Source organism: Plectropomus leopardus, chromosome 9 (genome assembly GCF_026936395.1).
Source record: "Plectropomus leopardus strain MGB_pleo_1.0 chromosome 9, ASM2693639v1, whole genome shotgun sequence".
In the NCBI taxonomy this organism is placed as follows: domain Eukaryota; kingdom Metazoa; phylum Chordata; class Actinopteri; order Perciformes; family Serranidae; genus Plectropomus; species Plectropomus leopardus.
Genome location: NC_142184.1, coordinates 33,443,221 through 33,457,922, shown reverse-complemented (window position 1 = coordinate 33,457,922; position 14,702 = coordinate 33,443,221). Strand labels below are relative to the sequence as shown.

Genomic DNA, 14,702 nt, shown 5'->3' with positions numbered 1-14,702 from the left:
AAGTTAAGGGACGATCACACCGAGGCGTGTCGCTAGAGAAGCATCGCCAGCAAAACCATTGTTGGTACAGCATGCCTGTCAGTGCTTTTCTCTTGCTGCTGCCTGGTGTGGTTTTCTGCTAGTTTTTGGGTGCACATAAAAATTAAAGTAAATTCAGTTTTTTGCTCAAGATGCGGAGTCGCACTGCTTGTCAATGTCAGTTTGGCCACGTGCGCAACCCAGCTCCACGGGGTTCACAGCTGTTTTTCCAGATGTGCTTCCAAGGTGTTTTCGGAGCAGTCACACCTGGTGAGATGCGTCTCTGTGTGATCACCCCTCTACACCAATAGCTAATGGCATGGCAAAAGTATTAAAGCGTTTTCAGTTGTTTTTGCAGATCCATGTCCAGATCGTTCTCACGATGTTATCATATGAACGCAGACCTTTTAAAAATGCAAAAGGAAAGACTTTTCCGTCTTCAGTAGAGCCATTCAAGTATTGCAGTGCAGTCAATAGCTAGAAGGCAGAGTTGAAGATAAATATTTAATTGTTCTAATTGTAAAATCGGTGTGTAAATCTTTTTTCTCTCAGCCTAAACCTACCTGCATGGTGCAGCCCATGACCCACGCACCTCCAGCTAGCAATGAGCGCCATGAAGAAGAGGAGGAGAAGAAGGTGTGCCTGCCTGGTTTTACAGGGTTGGTCAACCTCGGCAACACCTGTTTCATGAACAGTGTCATCCAATCCCTGTCCAACACCAGAGAGCTCAGGGATTACTTCCATGGTAAATAGATTTTTTGGGCCTGATCCTTATTAAGTATGTTCAAATTAGTGCAGTTATAATATAATATGTATTTGATTAAAAGCTTTTAAAGGTAACCAAATGCATAATTCATTATGTTGCTTCATTCTACTGCTCAAGACAGTCATTTGCTAATGTTGCTAAGAAATGAGACAGGGTGTGAACAGATGAACAGATAATGCTATGATAGTTATTGCTTATTAATTCTGGTTATATTGGCTGCCTCTGCTTGCATATTCTCTTCGTGACTGCTTACATGAGCGTTGCCAAGCTGCCCACAAGGGCAAATTTAATGAGGACTTCTTCTAGTTTAATCTGCCAGTTAAAATGTACTTTCTGTAGTTCATGCATTGAAAAATTGCTATAAAATCAGGTAAGTTTAGGCATGATGACTGAAGCAAAAGGTTGAATATAGTAGTACATTACCTGATTAAACTATATATGACATATAAAAATACAAAGGGTATTACTTTTTTAGTCATTACAACAATAACCAGCAGCAAACTCAAGGAGGAGCTGTCCCTTCCATGTGCACTGAGGCCTGTACATTTTTAAAACAAATGGAAGGTTCATCTGAAGTATTGCTGTGTTTCAGTAGTGTTTAAGACTTCTTGCTTGTTTCTGCATTTATTCACTGAAACTTATCATTTTTACTATGATGTCTAAGCTGCCAGTGACTCTCGTAAGTGATGTCTGGTTCCACTTCCTCACGCCTGTATTTACTGTGTCCCTGCAGATCGAGCATTTGAGGCAGAAATCAACTGCAATAACCCACTGGGAACAGGAGGCAGGCTCGCCATCGGCTTCGCTGTGCTGCTCAGGGCCCTTTGGAAAGGAACACATCATGCCTTCCAACCCTCAAAACTCAAGGTATGAAAGCAGCACCTGAAGATTTTCTTATATACACACTGTGTAATATACACTAGTATACACTAAACTTTCTGCTGGAAGTGTTCGATCTGTTTTTTACTGTATGGATCAGATTTCTAACATTCACTCTTTCTGTGGGATAAACTTGTTTATGCTAAACAGAGTAATGTTTTAAATTCTCCTTTCCTTCCTCGTTGTCTGTGTTTGTATCTGCACAGGCCATTGTGGCCAGTAAAGCCAGTCAGTTTACAGGTTACGCCCAGCACGATGCCCAGGAGTTCATGGCTTTCTTGTTGGACGGGCTCCACGAAGACTTGAACCGCATCCAGAATAAACCTTACACAGAGACGGTGGACTCTGACGGAAGGCTCGATGAGGTGGGTGTTTTCCTCACCCATTAGATATCTACAGGGGGTCTGGTTTCGAAGTCTCTGGCAGGAATTGCATTGCAATTACCGCTATTAGTGGCTTGTTTTTAAGTATAATCACTTACATTTAAATATTTTCTTTACACAGGGTAACAACAAAATAAGATAAATTAGTTTAGTGATATTTTTATTGAAATAACAACTACTGCTCCTTCTACAGTCTAGTCGAGCCTTGGCCTGATGATGTATATTGTCTTTTGGTGCAGGTGGTGGCGGAGGAGGCATGGCAGAGGCACAAGATGAGAAATGATTCCTTTATAGTGGACCTCTTTCAAGGCCAGTTCAAATCCAAGCTTGTCTGCCCCACATGCTCCAAGGTAACGCACAATAATCTTTCAAAAAATGTTTCACTTTCTTTAAAGTCAATGCTTTTAAATGTTTGTCTTGTTATAGTTAACCCACGTCCTTTTACCTTCTTACTTCTCTCTTCTCCTTCAGGTGTCTATCACTTTTGACCCTTTCCTCTACCTGCCCGTGCCCTTGCCCCAGAAACAAAAGGTGCTCTCAGTTTTCTACTTCGCTAAGGAACCTCATAAAAAACCCATCAAGGTAAGATGAAATAACTGGTTTCCAGTCTCCACTTTAATGGTCAGACTACTTACAGTGTCAGTTCACAGTCTAATGCAGAAATGTGGCTTTGCTTTGTTTTGAAAAAATGTTGTGTCTTATGTATATTTATGTTTATTTGTGTCTCAGTTTTTGGTGAGTGTGAGCAAGGAGAACTCGAGCACTGCTGAAGTCCTCGAATCCATCTCCAGGAACGTCAGGGTGAAACCAGAGAACCTCAGACTGGCAGAGGTTGGATATTTAAAAATATACAGGATATTATACTGTAAAAGTAATTTGTATTGCTGCTGCTTTTTAATATCTGTACTTTGTGAGTTTGAATGTGTCTTAAGTGTGTTTAATAATGTGTTGTATTTATTGTTGGAGCCTTGTCAAAGGAGAATTTCAGGGACAGACAATAAAGTCAACTTTGTCTTTTATCTCTTATCTTATTATTATTTGTAGCCATATTGTGTGTTCTCATTTTTTAGATGTGCATTATTGGCTTTATAAAAAGATGAACAACATGACAGCTCCCCAAAAGTGAAGCTATAGCACCCTGGTGGCTGGCTACAGTATAGGTCATAAAGGTGTGCCAATCGGTGTGCCTGCGCTCAGTCGGGCTGCTCACAACCGATCCAAATAATGTCATTGGCACAAGATCGCAGTGATTGTATCTGGGATTTTTGGGCTTCATCTTTGGACAGTGGTAGTGACTGGAGACCTGTCATCCATCTTTATATACAGTCTATGTTGTGCTCCTGAAGAGAATCCTTAGTCAAAGAACACTACTTATGCTCTTAGCAAAAATTGAACAATTAGTGATGGTAAGATAAAACAGAACTTGTTTTCTCCTCTCAGGTGGGGAAAAACCGATTCCAGCGCATGTTCCTGTCGTCCCATTCCCTGGACACGGTGTCCTCCTCTGACATGTTGTTCTGCTTTGAGGTGCTTTCCAAAGACATGGCCAAAGAGAGAGTGGTGTTGCTCCGAGTGCAGCAGGTAATTTAAACTAGGTCCCAATTTTACATTCCTACAGCATATTATATATGTCAGTGTTTACAGATATTTACAGGCCTTTCCTTGCCCTCTCGTTTGCCCTACAGAGACTCCAGGTCCCTAATATTCCCATCTCAAAGTGTGCCGCCTGCCTGAAGCCTCCAGTGTCTGATGAGGACAAGCTGAAGCGGTGCACCCGCTGCTACCGTGTGGGCTATTGCAATCAGTGAGTTCTACAGGAAAATGCTGACTTAGTCAAAGTCAAAGTTACACATCAGACTTGTTAGAGACAGATTTGCTGTGGTGGAAAAATCCTTTCAAATGAGGCATCTGTCATTTTTGTCTTAAATCCATAAACTTTTCTATGAACATGTTAACTCTCTTCCAGAGTGTGTCAGAGGACCCACTGGCCCAATCACAAGGGTCTGTGCCGACCCAACACGGAGAATGTGGGCCTGCCCTTCCTGGTCAGCGTGCCGGAGTCCCGGCTCTCTCATGCCCGCCTCACCCAGCTCCTAGAGGGTTACTCCAGGTACACAGTCTGACTTACAGTCCTTAGTGCTCATCTTCAGTTAAAATATTACATGGCCTACACATGATTGTTAAGGCAGATTAGTAAGGTTTTTGCTGTGATTCATCTGTATATAGTTCACTTTCAGACATGCACTTTGCTACAAAAATGTATGAATTTCACATGTCAATCTCATATCTGAATGAACACTCAGTCACTTAAAGTCAGTACCCAGTAACATTTCCATAACACTTCCAACACTGTCTCAGTTGAATGCTGCCTAATGGTGAAACACACAGAGAGAGATTCAGTAAGCATGTTGTCTTGGCCTTATTACTCTAATAAATCTGTCAATCAGTTATTGTCTCTTAAGCACAAAAAAAAACACAATCAGCTTTGTAAACATTTGAATACCATCCTGTTTCATTTGTTGAAGAGACTCTCCCCATGTCAGGTCAATAAAACAAATTTTTGTCCCTAGAAAACAATAACAATCCCTCTCTTATTATAGAATTTCCGTTCACATCTACTGCATTGAAGAATAATGAATAAATATCCAGCCAAACCTGTTACATAAAGAATGTGCCAGTCACAACGGAACATCTTTCCATTTTATTTATTTTATTTTGTTTGTGCACTGTCTGACCTTACGTAGACAGCAGAATTCACTATTAAATGGATGAGTAGTAGGATAAGTCTCCTCTGTAACTGTACTCTTAATATTGTTCCAAGTTAGTCTGCACCAATTTTTAGAGGGGGACTTAATGAGCAAGAGTAAGGTATAAATAAAGAGGAGAGATCGCTAAAAGACCTCTGATCCTGCTGCTGTCTGCTGTTTACCTGTTCTCCTGCCTGTCCGTGATGTCACATAGACAACAGGACAACACACACACAATCACGCCAGCAGACAGAAAGGCAGACTTGCTCTCCAACACTAAGTTCAGTGGCAGTGGGAATATGGCCAATTGCTAATATATAATGGGTGTAGCTGTGTTTAAAAAAAAAAACAAAACACATGGGCATGCTGATTTTGGTGGGAAAGGGGTATAACAGATAAATGAAGCCAGCAATGTTACTGATTCCATATCTAAACACAGCTCAGGGCAGAGAAATACACACTTGATTGTTTTGACCTGTCATCTCTACTTTTTAAGAAAGAAAAGCACAAAACACAACTCATTCTACCAATGTCAGTATAAAAACAATCTTATCTAGAGTGTCATGTCCGTATCACAACATGGGCAGAACTAGTAACAGCTGGCTGCTTTTGTGTTCATCTTACACTGAAGTGGAAGGAAAATCTTACCTCAGCTATCATCTTAACGCTTCCTGCCGGATGATAAATAATAAGAGAAAATATATTGCATGTCACATCCACTCATATATATATATATATATATATATATATATATATATATATATATATATATATATATATATATATATATATATATATATATATATATATATATATATATATATAGGAGATTAATTAACATGCCTTTTTCATGTAGGTCTTAGATCACTGTATAATAAGGAATTTCACACAAATGTAGTGAGCTGTTAATCTTTTTTTTTTTTTTTGACCAACTGTTTTGATTCATTTCCAACACAACCTACGGGTATAAATTAAGCCATAACTGCTGTCCATATGGCACAGACATATATATCAATAATAGCAAATGAAATACAGATTTGACATTCCCTCAACCAATAAAATAAAAAAATAATAAATTCATGCAGCATATGATACAGCCCTACTATTATAACAGACAGTTTCTTGCATGTGCAATATTGAATAAATAATATAAATACAAATTCATATCATATTTCTAGCTAAGGTGAGTGCCTCCTCCCTTTCCTCAAGCATGTAATCTCTTCAATGTATCTCTCTGCAGGTTTTCTGTCAATGTTTTCCAGCCTCCATTTCAGTCGGGCAGAACATCCCCAGAAACATCCCAGTGCCGGGTTGACCAGCCCCCGATGCCAGCGGGCTCTCCTGAGGGTCTCGGGCCGGGGGATGAGGCCATGGGGGGCAGCAGTACTGTAGGAGCAGCTGATCTGGAGCTGGAGAGTCCCTCTCTGCTGCCTGAATCCCAAGCAGAGTGTGCTCAGGCCTCAGCCCCCCACTCTGAGGGGCCGGACTCCCTCTCCTCCTCCCAGACTTCTCTCTCCACCACACGGACAGCAGATTCAGGATTTTCAGAGCCAATCTCCTCCACTTCCTACTGCTCTCTGGACCCTCATGCTGAAAAAGAGACGTCCTGTGAGAAGGCAGTGCGGCCAGAAGGTAATAACATAGCTATTAACGGACAGATGCTTCAGTGTTTCTGTGATATTTGCTGTCTGTGTCTTCATCCCTTTATTCCTTATTCTTGGCAATTCTTTGCAGCCGCAGTAACAGGGTATCAGCATCCCAGTGAATCAGCATCAGGTCATGCCAGTCAGTTCTACATAGCTCTGCTGGACTCTAACAACAAGGAACAGAGGCTGGATGAGAAAGGTACGAACAGAGTAGTCTTAGCTACTCACAGTCAGTTAGATTCCTAGTTATCATATTTCCATGTTCAGTGATTCTGCAAAATTTCACGTTTTTTTTCTTTTTTGTCGTGTGTGCTGTTACTTAACCCTTTGAAACTAGAGCAAATTAATCTGATTTCTTTCAAAAACATAGGGAAAATGCAATAAGCAACAGAAGATATTACCCAAAACTTAAAAAGAAATTAGTAAAAACTAAAAGAAAATGACCTGAAAAATCAACCAATCACCAAACAAACAAAAGATAAATAAAGAAGAAAGTAAAGAAGAAAAAACAAGGATATAACCTGGAAAAAAATGCTTGGAAATTATAATTCTGTCACATTCTAACTTTAGTTTTCCCCTAACTTTTTTCATTTTTCACCTAGACATTTTTTCCTAACTTATTAAAATAAATTTGTTTTATAAATCTTCTTATTTCTTGCAATTTGAGGAACATTTTTACCAGGTTGATTATTGCCCTTATTCCCATGATATTGAAGGAAATCAAACCAATTTTCTCAGATTTAAATACTCGTAAAAGGCATCTGAATGCAGTACAAGAAACGGGGTGTCGCTCCAGGTTTCAAAGGATTAAAGAAAGAAATCAAGTCTAACGCTACAATGTTTTTTTGTCTTCCCTCCACCCCCTCTGTAGAGGACCTTCTGGCGGACCTCCCTGAAGATGCAACCTTGGAGCTGGTGTGGAAGAACAACGAGCGTCTGAAGGAGTATGTGCTGGTGAGCTCCAAGGAGCTGGAGTATGAGGAGGACCCTGGCTCTCTGAGTGAGACAGCCAGAGCAGGACACTTCACCCTGGAGCAGTGCCTCAACCTCTTCACTAAGCCAGAGGTGCTGGCTCCAGAGGAGGCATGGTAGGGATCTTACTTTGTGATAAGACTCTAAATTAAGGCAACATTGTCTCTATAATTCTGGCTTCTGTCCAGTTACCCATTCAAGGCTGCATTTGCACCACATTTTTGCAGTAGTACATCAAACTCTAGAGAATTTCCTAATATCTTTTCCAGTTTGAATGACCAAACTGGTCTGTCACCTTTGTAGCGGGAGATTACATCTTTTCCAAAGACATATAACTTACTAAAATATTCCTAACTTATGTCATCATCAGATTTAATTCTGAAAATAATGTGTATTTCCAGTTTGTACATAGTAAGTAGAGAATGCTGTAATCAGCTTCGGGCAGCCACAAGTCTGATGTGCCGAGAGATTAATACCTGTCTGCTAGTCATACGTGCTATTTTTCAACCTGAAACTACCTGACTTCTTTCAGCATTTCATCACTTAAATGTGATGTTTGTATTCCTGTTTTTCATCGGACAGCAGGACAAAGAAAGCATCTGTCAATAACCACGTTGTCTCTGTGTTTTAGGTACTGTCCAAAGTGCCAGCAGCACAGAGAAGCCTCCAAGCAGCTGCTGCTGTGGCGTCTGCCCAATGTTTTGATCATCCAGCTCAAACGCTTCTCCTTCAGGAGCTTCATCTGGAGGGATAAAATCAACGACATGGTAGACTTTCCTGTCAGGTAAGTGCCATTACATGTCATTTTGCAGCACATCACTAATTTTTATTTACTTTAATATAAAAAGACAGCAAAACCTTATTGCGGTTCTGGTATTTCCATAGCAAGGCTTCTAATTTAAAGCTTTTTTCTAGGAATCTGGATCTCAGTAAATTCTGCATTGGACAGAAGGATGAGATGCAACAACCTCCAATCTATGACTTATATGCAGTCATCAACCACTATGGAGGAATGATAGGAGGCCACTACACGGCCTACGCTCGCCTGCCAAGTGACAAGAACAGCCAGCGCAGTGATGTTGGTGAGTGTGCAGTCGCCAGGCAGGTTTCCATTACAGATTGGCACAAAACGTAAGCGAAATTTTCGAAATGACTGCCTTTTCATTAAGCTCCTTATATGTGGGAATGAGTATGAGAGATTTCTGGGAGGTGATAGTCCACAATTTCGGATTCAAAACTTTGAGATGATCTGCTCAACTTTTGAAGAGTAATGTGATGCAATAACAGCTCTTGTAGCTCCTGCTGCATCATGAGGGAGCCAGTTCCTACTGACAAGCACACAGCCATAGCATCATGTGACCTAGAAAAGCCCCCAAAAAATGTTGCCATTGCATTTTTGTGAAATATGGCTTTTTTTAATTGCCTGAAATACCACCTCATGTTTATTATCTGCAATTTCAATTGGCGCAATTTAAAGGTTAATGGAGACCCATGTTATGAGTTTTTTTTCCCATCTATATACAGTTTCTTGTAGTTCAGAAAAGTGTTCCCTTCTCGTCTTAATCTCTTGTTGTTTTCTACCACCCTCTTGCCAACATCTCTTTCCTCCCTCCTCCTCTACCCATCGTCCCTGTCCCACAGGTTGGCGTCTATTCGATGACAGTACCGTGACAATGGTGGAGGAGAGTCAGGTGGTGACGCGCTACGCCTACGTCCTGTTCTACCGACGAAGGAACTCACCTGTGGAGAGGCCGCCGCGCTTCCTCAGGCCAGTAGGAGCCGAGTCGCCCACTGCTGCAGGAGCTACTGCCAGCCAGGTGAGGGCGCCACAACAATAAGATACAGAAAATCTCGCCTAATAGAAAGGCTTTTCATTTTGGAATTTTGTAGCCGAGGTTTTATCCAAGATGATAATGCCCCCCACATTTTACACCATCTGACCCCTGAGATTTTGATTTTTTTTTTGGGAATGTTAGTCTGTACTTAACTGTGTTTCTGGTGACTAGAATCCAACTTATCAGGTAAAAAAAAGCAGCCAATGTTAGTTTAAAGTGTGTCCATGTTGTCCAGGGTTAAATGCAGGGTATAAATGGATAAACTAGGGGTGATTTTTTTGGAAAAATACCCAAAACTGCAGCATTCACCTGAGAAAGTTGACTTTAAGACTTCAAATAGTGTGCAGATGCATTCCTGTTTAAATCTGGAGGTCGTATGTGTTTATGTTACATGCTATAGAAGCAGATTGTACCTGCTTGGTTGAAAAATGATTCTTAATACTTCACCAGGCATCGTGTGTTGAAAACAGATGACTATATTTGAATGCCACAAAAACCAAAGTGTTCGAAATCCACTTCTCATGGAGTTTGGGAAATTGATAAATGTGTCAGCCGCTTATCAGGAATTAGGTGTATTTGGGGGATTTAAGACGCCTGTGTGTTCAGTGTCTCTGAGTATCAGTCTCTGTTTTTAATTAGTTTATGCTCCTGCTGTGAGATGCTTCAAAACTGCTGCCCAAAAAGGTCCTTCACTGAGACAATTGTTTTCAACAAAGCTCAGCTGTCAGGCAGCAGACATTTAATTCAGTGAAGTGCGCTGCTTTAACCTGAGAGAATATAAGGATTTCTGTTAAGTTGTTGAAAGAGAGAGCTGCGAATGCTCTTAAACTTTGCACATCCATGTGGAGTCAGAAAGTTCAGTGGGGGAAATTACAAAACATGATCTTCACTCCATTTTTCTAACTTCAGCCTCTCTGAATTTAATTTCTGTATCCAGGTTAGATCTTCTTCTCTCTGCAGAAATGAAACAAATGCTGTGTTGTGTTTATACACGTTCCACAGAGGTTATCAGGAGTCACCGTGTGATGTAGATAATGACATGAGACTGTGTGTGATCTAATGGAAGAAAAGTGATGAATGGGTCTCTTGTAAAATCACATTTACACAAAGACAGAACTTTTTTCTGTAACTTCTTTTCCTTTATTTGAAGTTCATCAACTTTTATATCAGTTTTGCAGTGAATGCATCCAGGTCCACAGTCATTTTAACTTTGTCTCATATGCACCATGTTGGAAAGTGTTGTAGGGAGTATGGTTTTTTGGTTTTACCCGTACATTTATTTCTATGGGATCTGACAGGAAAGGGCTTCAGGAGATCAGATGAGGTGTTCTTGTGCTTTTCATTTACTCAACTGTGTGACTTTTAAATCATGTGAATATCCTCCACACTGAACCAGCTGATTCCTGAAAAACAAGCCTCTCAAACTGTCCTAGTTTGTCCCTAAATGATGAAGAAGGCATGTCATTAACTTGTCACAAATCACTGTTGATCTGAAACTGTAAGGGACGACCAGCTAAATGATTCTATATGTAATCATAGTATTTGTTAGACTACGCCTTTTCCCAGAAGCTGACACCGGTTTCCGCCAATCGCAGGCCTCTCTAATATGGCGGGAACTGGAGGAAGAAGAGGAGGGGCTCGACGAAGGTCCTCGTGGACTCTTCCGCTCGTCACTGCGGAGGCGACAAACGCAGAGGAACCGGGACGAGGAAGATGAAGACAGAAGTGAAGGGTCGGTGCGACGGCACCGCAGGCAGAGGATGTCGGACTATCACGACGATGACTGTGTGCGCTATTTTCTTCTGGGCACCCTGGCAGCCGTGTTTGCTCTGCTCGTCAATTTGGTCTACCCTCTTTACAAAACCAACTGGACCTGAGAAATGGCTTTCATTTGGCTAGCATTATCGTTCAGAAGCATGAATGTAGGGCACTCCTGTGGCTCAGGGGTGTCGCTCAGCAGCTCAGGTAGAGCGTGCACTGGTCTGATTCCAACCTGCACCACTTTGCCACGTCATTCTCTCTCTTCCTGTCTATCAATAATATTTAATGAGGGCCAAAAATTATTTTTAAAAAAATATATTAGCATCAATGTGAGGTTAAAGGCAGTTTAAGTTTTAAAACTTAACCAGTCCTCTAGAAAACGGAACAAGTCATCATCTATTTACTGTTAGTAAAATGGTCCTCCTTTCTACCCAGCAATTGTATATAAAGATGGACGACACACCCCGAATTACCCCCACTATGCTTAAATGAGGTTAAAATATCTGAGATATGGGCATTGCCATCTTTTGAGGGTGATGTCATTGAGAGCCGGATTCTGTGCAGTAGCATATCTGCAGTGAGGGAGCTCCCGCCAAAACACCTATCTGACCAATCGCTCCATTGAATGCGAGAGAACGGATTGGCTGTCACAGCTGTCAATCATGGCGGAAAATCTGCCTTTTGTATCATATAATAACTCATTAAAACCAAACTTATAAAAATGATGACTTGAACAAACATCAGGGTGATGAGAACTAACTTCAGTGACAGAAACCATCTTTGGGAAAAATGTATTTGACGTGAGTTTTTAGTTTGGCCTATGTTCCATTCACTAACATGGAGGGGTGGGCTTTATGACCTATACTGCAGTCAGACACCAGGGGGCGATCCTGATGGAAAAGTTACACTTTGAGGGAGCTGTCATGTTGCCCATCTTTATATACAGACTATGGTTTTACCCAACAGTGTAAAACTTGAAGCGTATGTATAAATGAACATGGCTCAACCCTTTAAATACGTTGCACAACTCCACACTAAAGGTCCTGTAGAGTTATACGATCAGCACACAATAATGGTACTTCAGACTACTCACATCATTACCTCTATGCATTGTATTGACTCTGCTTCCAGTGTATATGTGCTTTCCAACAAGTCTGTATGGTTTTATTGTCACATTTTTTTGAAATAGTTCTCAGATGACACGCTCTAACAGCCTTAATTACCCACACTGATATATTGCTATATTGAGCTAAGTTATTATAATTATATTAATTCTTCACCTTGATAGTAGTAGCTTGGGAAAAAAAATCTTAACTCAAGGTCCACAAGGGCTGAGGTTTGGTTTAAAGCTGTGGAAAGAAGTAAAGCTTTCAGTAGGTTTTTTTGCCTAAGAAACTACATATTTGTACAGGAACATCAAGTGTTCATAAGCTGAGAAATGCAAACATCCTAGTACACAAAGAGACTTGCTGTAGAGCTACAGATGAAGCCCCTCAAAGCTCTGCTTTTGTTTTTTATTGCACTACACTTAAAAAATGAGATGCAAATTCCTGCAGCTTGAATGCAAGAAAGATGAATGGAGTATGTAAAGGAGGCACTTCAACAGTGACTTGTTTTAAACTATTTTCTGTGCGACCAATTGCCTTTTTTTAAGTCCTTAAAATTGAACACAAATTGTTTTATGGGCCTTAAAATAGCTGTTTGCCTCCAGCATCCATCATGTTTTGTTTTAAATGGTCTCTTTCAGCAATATGAACTGCAGTTCACTGTAAATAGATTTTCTTCCGTATTTTCCATGGTTTTATATTGGAATGTCGTTCAGAGTCTGTTTTAGTTGCTGTCTGTGTTACATTTTGAAGCCATAGTCGGTGAGGATTTTAAATTCTCAGGATGAAATGTTTAACAATAATGTGTTGCTCTGTGTCTTTTTAAAGTCCTACAAATTAAGATGAGACTTAATGATAATGCAGTCACATGACAGCCAGGTTAATCTAGGAGTGTGCAATTATTGATTAAGGAATGACCGTCCACCTCTGAATGTAACGTGTTTTAATGTGTTGCTCTGTTTTGAGGGGAAAGCTATCGATTATGGACAGTTTTGGAACCTTAAAACATGAAATTATTCAGACATTTTACACTAAAATAAGAAATAAGAAATCCAAATGATAATTGCACACAACAGCTAAAAAGTTGTGTACGCTTTCTTTTTCTTTCTCCTAATTTCTCTGCACCTGTGATAGCTGTGGCCAGAGGCCCTGTTTTTCTTTGTTGCCCATCCGTTCCATTCTCGTCAACGTGATATGTCACCTCGAGGGAAACTCTACAAATTTGGCACAAACATCCACATGGACTTAAGAATGAACTGAATAGAATGTGGTTGTCTAAGGTAAAGGTCACCGTGACCTTGCATCAGTGTCATCAGTGCAAGATCTCAAGAACACCATGTGGGAATTTCCACTAGTTTGGCACAAATGTTCAATGGACTCAATAGTGAATTGAGATTTTGGTGGTCAAAGGTCAGTGACCCCACAAAACATGCTTTTGTTCATAATTCAGGAATTCATACATAAATCTTGACAAAATTTCACCAAATGTCTAATAGGATTAAACAATGAAGTGATGACACTTAATATCTAAAAGCTCAACAGACTTCTTCACTGTTACTTAAGGTTTTGCAGAAACGCTTCTCTGGCCATATCTTAGAGACAGAAGGGGAGACATTTGGTCAGATACTAATTTGGTGACAACGATCTTGGTGTCCACCTTGAAACTGTGCTAACTGCATAGATATCTTAATGTTCTGTCAGGAAAAGATGTGTATGAAGCGTTCATGTTTTCACAGACATGAATTTAAACTGTTAGTGTAACTTGACTGGTGCGCAGAGGCATACACTAAACACTTTGAGACTCCAAACTGTTCATTTTGACTTCACTGCTGCAGTGTGTGTGTGTGTGTGTGTGTGTGTGTGTGTGTGTGTGTGTGTGTGTGTGTGTGTGTGTGTGTGTGTGTGTGTGTGTGTGTGTGTGTGTGTGTGTGTGTGTGTGTGTGTGTGTGTGTGTGTGTGTGTGTGTGTGTGTGTCTCTGTCTCAGGGAAATCCCTCTGGTATCAAGGCAGTGCAGAGTGATTTATGTTTGCCTTAAATGCTTGGCAAAGCAGCACCGTCAGACTGTGTATACTTGACTCGGATATATGCAAAGGCTCAAGTCTGTCTACTTTTAAAATTCTTTCCGAGGTCTAGCTTGTGCTGCACATACACTACTGCGTGAAGTGTGTGAAATTTCCCAGTACTCAACATAAACAGCAGTAGTGGCATGTCCAAGCTCATATGTAGACAGAATATTCACCTCAAAGGCGTTTTCGGCATAAGCTGCACTGTTTTTAACATTGAAAGGTGTTTTTGTTTAGTTGACTGGATGTAAATGGACTGAAGAATGTAACTGTGTGTGTACTCTGATATGAAATGTTATTAGAAAGAATAACCATGACTTATACTTTGTCTGGAAATGATTCAAGGTCTCTATCTGTAATATACTTTGAATCTCTGTTGATTATTGCAAGTACTTTATTTAAAAGAATATCATAACCTATTTTTAATTTCCCTGCAAAAATGTATCTCGATACCTCCATCTAAATGCTGCTTTCTAATATAAAAAGCATTGTACTCCTTTTGGAAATAAAATCTCCATCTGTTCA

General features: G+C 40.4%; 1 protein-coding gene across 5 annotated transcripts in view; it reads left to right on the top strand.

The window, feature by feature from the left end:
- usp19 (ubiquitin specific peptidase 19) overlaps nt 1-14,702 on the top strand; it is a 33,434-nt gene that overhangs the window by 17,473 nt on the left and 1,259 nt on the right. For 3 of the 5 annotated variants that reach the window (XM_088082576.1, XM_088082575.1, XM_088082579.1), the window contains 16 exons: nt 571-763; nt 1,518-1,651; nt 1,870-2,028; nt 2,286-2,396; nt 2,518-2,628; nt 2,776-2,877; nt 3,487-3,627; nt 3,732-3,850; nt 4,013-4,156; nt 6,034-6,425; nt 6,528-6,638; nt 7,311-7,527; nt 8,043-8,195; nt 8,327-8,493; nt 9,053-9,228; nt 10,842-14,700. In XM_088082576.1, the coding sequence (XP_087938702.1) occupies nt 571-763; nt 1,518-1,651; nt 1,870-2,028; nt 2,286-2,396; nt 2,518-2,628; nt 2,776-2,877; nt 3,487-3,627; nt 3,732-3,850; nt 4,013-4,156; nt 6,034-6,425; nt 6,528-6,638; nt 7,311-7,527; nt 8,043-8,195; nt 8,327-8,493; nt 9,053-9,228; nt 10,842-11,123 (2,712 nt within the window). In that variant the 3' untranslated portion in view covers nt 11,124-14,700. Of the gene's footprint in view, nt 1-570; nt 764-1,517; nt 1,652-1,869; nt 2,029-2,285; nt 2,397-2,517; nt 2,629-2,775; nt 2,878-3,486; nt 3,628-3,731; nt 3,851-4,012; nt 4,157-6,033; nt 6,426-6,527; nt 6,639-7,310; nt 7,528-8,042; nt 8,196-8,326; nt 8,494-9,052; nt 9,229-10,841; nt 14,701-14,702 lie in introns of those variants that run through there. The other 2 variants (XM_088082578.1, XM_088082577.1) reach the window with 1 other exon arrangement.